We start from the raw sequence: 7,512 nt of genomic DNA on the forward strand, positions 1-7,512 counted from the left end.
TAATTATAATAAAAATGTATTGTTCTGCAAGATTTAAATATGTAAGAATGTGGCCAAAAACAGTTACTACACTCAAATTCAAAATACAGAGGTCTTTTAGGTTTTGTTTTTTAAAGTAACTGGCAACCCGTGGTTACGTGGCAGCTGAGACTCTACTGACTGCAATGATTGGTAGACGGCGGTAGGTGGCGCCACATGCCAAAACATGATTTGCAGTCTGTAAAAGTTTTTTTTTAATGCAAATATTTTGGCTGTACTGTTGTTGTTGGTGAGTTCAGTGTGTTATATGAACATTATTCCTGAGTCTCTGTGACATATTAGGAGGATTTTATGCATAAAAATGCACCTTTAACAATAATATTACTTCTTTAATGGTTGTGAAAACCTGTTTCTCAATCAGCTTTTAATTTTGAGTATTGGATGCTGCAAGACCATGACACTGTTTGCCAATTTCTTTTTCTTATAACATAAAAATTATATTCTCACATTTTTACTGGACGGGAGCTGGAAACTTTTTTTCTGTGCATCATTCACACCATCCTGATGAAGCAGGTGTTTATTTAATATTTCCTCTCATACTACATAAGAATATTAAGTATTATGTAATGTTGAGAAAAAAAATAGTTTTAGGGACACACTCTCTTTATTGTCTTAATTAAGGAGAAAAAGGAAATATTTCACTTCATAAGTAATTTTAACTTTGAATTTCAAACGTATATTCCAAATTAAATATTAATAACTGTGTTAATGGACATTTTACATAAGATTCAACTTGAGCGATGTCAATAATGAGACTTGATACATGAAGATTTTTAAATAGGTAATTTTATTATCAAAACAACATGTGGTCATTTCATTTAATATGGCTTTACATTTGCTTTATTTTATTTATTGTATTTATGGTGGTTTTTTTTACATATATATATATATATTCACATCATGCCAGTGTAGGTACATCACCAATAAAGCCACAACACACACACACACACATTTAAAATAAATATACATTGACTTTGATAGTTTAAATTAAAGGCACTGTTTCTTAAAGTAGAAAATAAAGAAGAACATGAGGCTGTTCATTATCACCATATTTGCTGTCATTATTAATGCCATTCTACAGTCTTCGTAATATAAGATGACTTGTTTTTTCTCATCAGAGTGTCGGGTGAAGTCCACATGTGGCACTAAAGAGGCAGATAGTTGGGAGGCTCAGGTAGGTTCCTCTTGCCGTAAGTGGCCGATCCTACGTTGGTCGGTGCGTAGACCGTTCCGATGGTGTTACTGGAGCGAACCAAGAAGTCTGCTAACCTCTGGGTGACGCAGGTGGCTGTGTTGCACTTCCTCTTCTCTATGTGGTGGCTAGAAAAGAGCATCAGGACAACAGAATCTTAAAAGAACTCACAGAACGAATGTTTCTATGCTCTTAGAAATAAAGGTTCCCAAAGGGTCCTTCTACAAGGGCTGAGGTTCTACCTGGAACCATTTGCTTCTGAAAAACCCTTTTCCCCGAAGAAAGGGTTTGCCAAGGGTACTTGGTAACACTAATGGTTCCAGTAAGAACCATTTTTATCCAGAGAACCCTTTAAAAACCCTTTGCTGAATAAAGGTTTTTAAAAGGGTTCTTGGTGGAACCCCAAAAGCCAAAAAGGGTTCTCCTATGAGGACAAGCCGAATAACCTTATATAGTTCTACTTATAACTTTTATTTCTAAGAGTATAAATGAACTTGGCTATCAGTGTTTTAAATTGATCTCACTGCCCTGTTTGCTATATGCTAGTGTACATTCATTTTATGACCTTATGATCCGTAAAATGTTATGTTATTTTGTCTGTCTGTAACCCTGTTGAATGAAGACCCTGTTGAAAAGAGAATCTTCATCTCACTGCACTCTTAGAAATAAAAGTGCTCAGTAGACCCATATAAGGTTCTTCGGCTTGTCCTCATAGGAGAACCCTTTTTGGCTCCAGGTAGAACCTTTTTTATAAAAGTCACACCTGGAACCATTTTAGAGGGTTCCACCAAGAACCCTTTAAAACCCTTTATTCGGGAAAGGGTTTTTCAGAAGCAAATGGTTCTAGGTATAAGGACACCTTTGGAAGCGTTATTTGGAACCTTATTTCTAAGAGTCTGGTGTCTTCTTGGTGAAATTATATATTTTTTTTTATTAATTTATTTTCCTGCAAAGCCCGCTGTCACCTGTTCATAGCTGTGAGTCCTCTTTGCGGCCGTGTGCCCATAAGGCCGAGGAATGGGTTCGAGATTAGCGCAGGAGGCAACCAGCCCTCGCTGTCTGGGAGAGCACTTTCCTGCTCGCTGGATGAGCCGGGGCTGAAGTACCTGAATCACAGAAGGGGGTGGGGGAGGAAAGGGTCAAATGGTTTCACACTGAAAGCTGATGATGTCCCTCTTCAAAACATCCACCAGTCCAAAGTATGAGCAGAAAAAGTGGCAATTTTTTGCTCCATCTGAGATGAAGACAATGAAGCACTTTCCCACAGTCAAGTTGTGCATCATTGCCCTGGTGCTCCTCACACAGAACAGCCTCTTTAATCACACAATTTCCTCGATATCCAGCTGCTTGTCTGCAGGGTTAACCTCATGTTAACTGTTGCTTCCCCCAACTGTTTTAACAGTAACATTCTCACAATAACTAATATTTTGCTTTCGTTTGACGATTTGATCCTGCAGTTGTTTACCTGTATTGTGGAGCAGCGGTGACACAGCGCAGCAAAACGAGCAGCATGAGCAGAAGCACAGGCAACCTCAGGTGGTACATAGTGATGGGTGAGTTTAGCTGGATCAACACAGGGAATACAGTGGATTGTTACAGATGACTATCGGGGGCAAAAGAGTTAATAAAATCAGTACTTTTTAGCAATCTTTAACACTTTTATGAATAATTAGTACATCATCTACAGATAATCTGATCTAATCATTATCAAAAGTAGTGAGGAACATTTACTGTCAAATCTATATCATTTTAATGAATCTACAGTCTAAATTAAAGCAACTGAACGACATAGCTTAATCGGCTGATGCCACAAATATTTATTTCATTTATGTAATGTCTTGTGTCGCATCATTTAAAACGATAAAAGAAATGTTGTAGCTCACAATTATTGTGTGCAAATTTGTCTGTAAAATGTCAGAAAATAAATGAAAGATTCAGACTAACATCAGTCCAAAAGAGAGAACAATGACACACGCTGAAACAAATCTTAAAATTAAATCTTTGTGCAGACATGCTGTATGACACTTCTGGATCTTGAATTAAAAAAAAAAAGGGATACACAAGTTCCCAACAGGAAACAGAAGAAAAGCTGAAAAGATAGCTATGTGTTCTCTTCTGCAGCTCTCTTTTTGTACCCTCCAATTAAAGTAAATGCAAGATTTAGAACAAAAGTGTACTTACTTATATATTTTGTTTTTCGTAGATCCAGCAGATCCCAGTCTGTCACGGGAGCAGTCCAGGGTTTGTCTGTCACAACACCAAACGACTGCAACGGTTATAGGCTCTCTGCTCAAACCACTTGTGACATCAGCTCGCTCCAAATATAGCCGTGCATTTTCATTTACACAGAGTGAAAAGGGGGTGGTGGGGGTGTGTGTGTGTGTGTAAGGAAGACCTGGAGAGTCTTATACACACCCTCAACTTTACCATAATGTTGCACACTTTTCACCCGATCACGCAATAATGCAAACTTTGACATGGCACGCTCACACACACGTACACATATTTGTACGTCACCATCGTTCGTCATCAGTGACCCACCGTAAACCCACACTGGGGAGCCGAGGACTGTCAACGTGAAACGCTCTCTTCCTCTTTTGCCTTGAGACAGGTAATGAAATTTAAGGTCATCAAACTTTGGCCCCGTCGCGTCCCACTGGGCTTCATCGATGATGAATAATAAATTGGAGATGAATCATCATCAATAATGCACGGCGTCTCATTATTCTTGATGGGACATGTCATCAACAACTGAGAAAGTAATGAAGTAATGGTAAAACATGAGGTTAACACTTGACCTGAATTAGGACACGGCAAAAATAACAATAATTTATGATTCCTGAGAAATTTCGAAAACGCATTTTCCACGTTAAAGCTGCTCATCAATATGCCCGTCAACCATGGGTTGGGTAATGTAACACAAAATCATCACCTGACCCACTGTTGCTGACATTATTATGATTGGTTTGGACCATTTTCCCTTGGGAGTTGGTCGTAAAACCAAACCTGAGACCTGAGAGACAGAGTTTTGGCCAAAAATCTAATGTTGCTCCATATCTGCTGTTATCAACTAAATGCTTTGGAATAACCTGGATGAATCTACATCATCTGTACAGTATCAGAAAACTGCTTTCTGCCCCCTGTAATGGTAAATTCAATTTCTCTGTCTCAGAGCTAGAACTGCCCATGACCCGATACCTTCCCAGTACAGAATACCAGGTCCTTTGTGTATAGTGTATCATATATTGTGTATTGTGTCTAGCCTGCACCTTCCTGCAGCACCCGCAGGGAGCCAGCTCCCCAATACCTACAGTAGACAAAGAGGTGTGAAAGCACTGTCTGAAAAGGTAGAGTATTTGTCTATTGGAGGAATGCGAAAGGGAAGCTGCTCAGGTATAAATGTGGAGGACTCACTTTGCTCGAGGTCTTTCCCCCCCGTTTTCCCTCGGGAGTTGGTCGTAAACCAAACCTGAGATACAAGGAGACAGAGTTTTGGCCAAAAATCTAATGTTGCTCCATATCTGCATCATCTGAGCTGCAGTTATCAACTAAATACTTTGTATCTGCAGCCACAGAAAGGCTGAAAAGTTAGTTATGGCAGGGTAAAATACTCTTTATTTTATATAATCACATTTCATCTGGAAACTCTCACTGGAAAGCGTTTTTCAGTAGAAGGTGTAATTGTTTGGACTGAATAGAAAATGAGCTGTCAATCCCTGTGGTGCAGCATTAGTGCTCATAAAAGCGTATTTATGATAGAAACGTACGGAAGAAAAAAAACACACCCATGCTGTAAAAACAATGGAATGGATATAACTATACGACCGCCACTTTCATCATCAACATCACAATGCATGATTCTTAATGTGGTGACGGTGATTCTTGCTGATGCTCTGCGTTACGGGGGAAGTGCCGTCGCAGTAAGTGCAGGCGGTTTTCACCGCAGAGATGCTGCGTATAGTCCTAATGGACATGTAGCACCCCCAAACCCACTGAGGTCCTCCTCATGTTTCCTGAAAGCTTCTCACAAAAGGCAGCATCTATAATGATACGGTGATATAGCTTTGATTATTTAAAACTGGTGTATTTTTGTTTTAATATACTATTGCTGAGGACAGTGCTCATTAAAGACTAAAAAGAAAGAGACAGAAATAAGAGAATGATATGATTTTTTTTTTTTTTTTTTTTAAATGTGGGTGGTATTGATGACGACACCATCGTAGGCAAGACATAAAATCTATTTTTGTAAGTAGTAACTCAAGGGAGACATGTCACTGATTCCACTTTATCATATCCCTTGTTTCACTTTAGTAAGAATGAAATGTCACAGATAGACATTTGTATTTTTAATTTACTTATAACATTCACATTCAGTGCTGCTGAGAGGTCCAATACACAAGAGTAATATGGATTTATAGCACTGGACGTATAATGGATCAAATGTCACGTGCAGGGAATGATTAGTAGTAGAAGTTGCCAGTGCCCTTAAAGGTAATGCAGGGTCTCTGCAGGTGTCAACAAATCAAATTTAAGACTTTTAAAGACTTTAAGATCATAATGAATACAATTTAAGACCCATTTCAAATCCATACTGGCAAAAAAGTACAAAAGACACAAAGGAAAATTGGAGACACAAATTGTTGAACTTGCACTGACTCATCTTATGCAAGCAATTCGGCTTAGCTGTGGGCTTTCATTAAGTTTTCTCCGCTGCTATGCTAAGCTGTAACACACCGCGGCGCGCGCACGGCACACTCGCTAGTGTGTCCACCTTGATAAATTCTCACCGGGCAGCACAGGTGACCTACTTAAGTTCCGTGTTGTAGTTATGTTATCGCATCCTCAAAAATAGAAACATTTCAAAGCGAGACTGAAGTTTATGCATGTTTTAAATAAACGTAACGTTCGTTTTTAAGACCTTTCAACATTGTATTTAAGACCTTTTATGAGATTTTAGGAGAATTAAGACATTTTAAGGCCTTAAATTCAAATTATTGGATTTATTTGGACTTTTTAAGACCCTGTGGATACCCTGTAATGGCAATCTGGGTTGAATGAGGAGAGAGGGGGGCACTCATGCATGTTAATATTGTGTTTGTGGCCCAGAACACATCCACAGGTACACACATAAAAGATGTGACATCCCCAAGACCTACAGAGGTACGACATGTCAGATCTGTTTTAATTTGCATGCAAGTCAACACCTCGTTTGGTCATTAAGGCTGAAGGTTTGTTTCATTCATAGAGTGGAAAAATGGTGTAGTTTTGCCCCAGCCTTCCAGAAAGATGTCCTCCAAGTAAGCGATATTGACATTTTTTCCAGAATAACCTTGAATATCTGGCAGTTACTGCATGTTAAAGCAGTGTATTAACAATTTAAAATGAAGAAAAACAAATTTGAACAGTATAAAACATATTTACAATAAAATTTTTGGAGTCTCTGAATGTGCAAAAACAGTCCAAAACAGGCCAACTATGCACAGGCATTTTTCCAACTCTCCTCTCCAGTGACAAAGACGCTGATTCGCGGGCTTCCTGAAACGACGCGAGTTAAATTAACGCTATAACCACATATTGCACTTTGACTTGCAACGTCTCAGCTTTTCAGAAACCGTCGCGTAACTACGGTAACGCAAAGTGCGCTTGTGCAAAGCTTGTTGCCAGAGTTACGCTCTGTGTTAAAGGGTCAATGTCAATAAGACATCTGTATGTCTGTGACCAGACAAACAAACTTTTACCAGAACTTAAAGACACTTGAATCAACATTTTTTTTACAAAAACACAGTAAATAAAACACACTGGTGATTTTACTTTACTCTTCCTGCTTGTTTTATGGCGCTTTTAGCTTATTAATTTTTAAGTCTATTCAGTGCATTTTTATGGGAGGAGCTGTTGAATATTGGATTTAATGATCACCACCAGGCACCAAGAGGCATAAGTATACATAGATTGTACTATTAATCCTCATCTGCTTAAGTTGTAGGAAACCACTCTTTCAATTTTATGATGTGCTGTGTTGTAATAGCAGCATGTTGTGCTCACTCAGAGTGGCCCAAAAACCAAGTACTGCAGCTTTAAGTAATAATAACACACTGTACATTTGAAATGTGTGTTCTCAGTTTTTACTTTGGACACAGAAATCACTTTAGCCTCACGTGTCCATATTATCATAATTGCTCTATGTTGTTAGAATAGAGTTTGACGTAGTTCAAAGGGGGGGGAAAAGCAGTGCTTCTTAATCCATGGACGGTTCTTTTTGACACGTTAAGTTTTCTGCACCA

The 7,512-nt window shown here is 38.7% G+C and overlaps 1 protein-coding gene across 1 annotated transcript; it reads right to left on the bottom strand.

Moving 5' to 3' along the window:
• Positions 1-1,184: 1,184 nt before the first annotated feature.
• iapp (islet amyloid polypeptide) lies at positions 1,185-2,776 on the bottom strand (the record flags this gene model as incomplete). The annotated part of the gene is made up of 3 exons (XM_083907275.1): positions 1,185-1,359; positions 2,197-2,337; positions 2,697-2,776. The coding sequence occupies 3 exons, from the start codon at positions 2,774-2,776 to the stop codon at positions 1,185-1,187; spliced, it is 396 nt and encodes a 131-aa protein (XP_083763401.1).
• Positions 2,777-7,512: the final 4,736 nt, after the last annotated feature.

The sequence above is a fragment of the Microchirus variegatus genome, assembly GCF_963457635.1.
Source record: "Microchirus variegatus genome assembly, chromosome: 20".
In the NCBI taxonomy this organism is placed as follows: Eukaryota; Metazoa; Chordata; class Actinopteri; order Pleuronectiformes; family Soleidae; genus Microchirus; species Microchirus variegatus.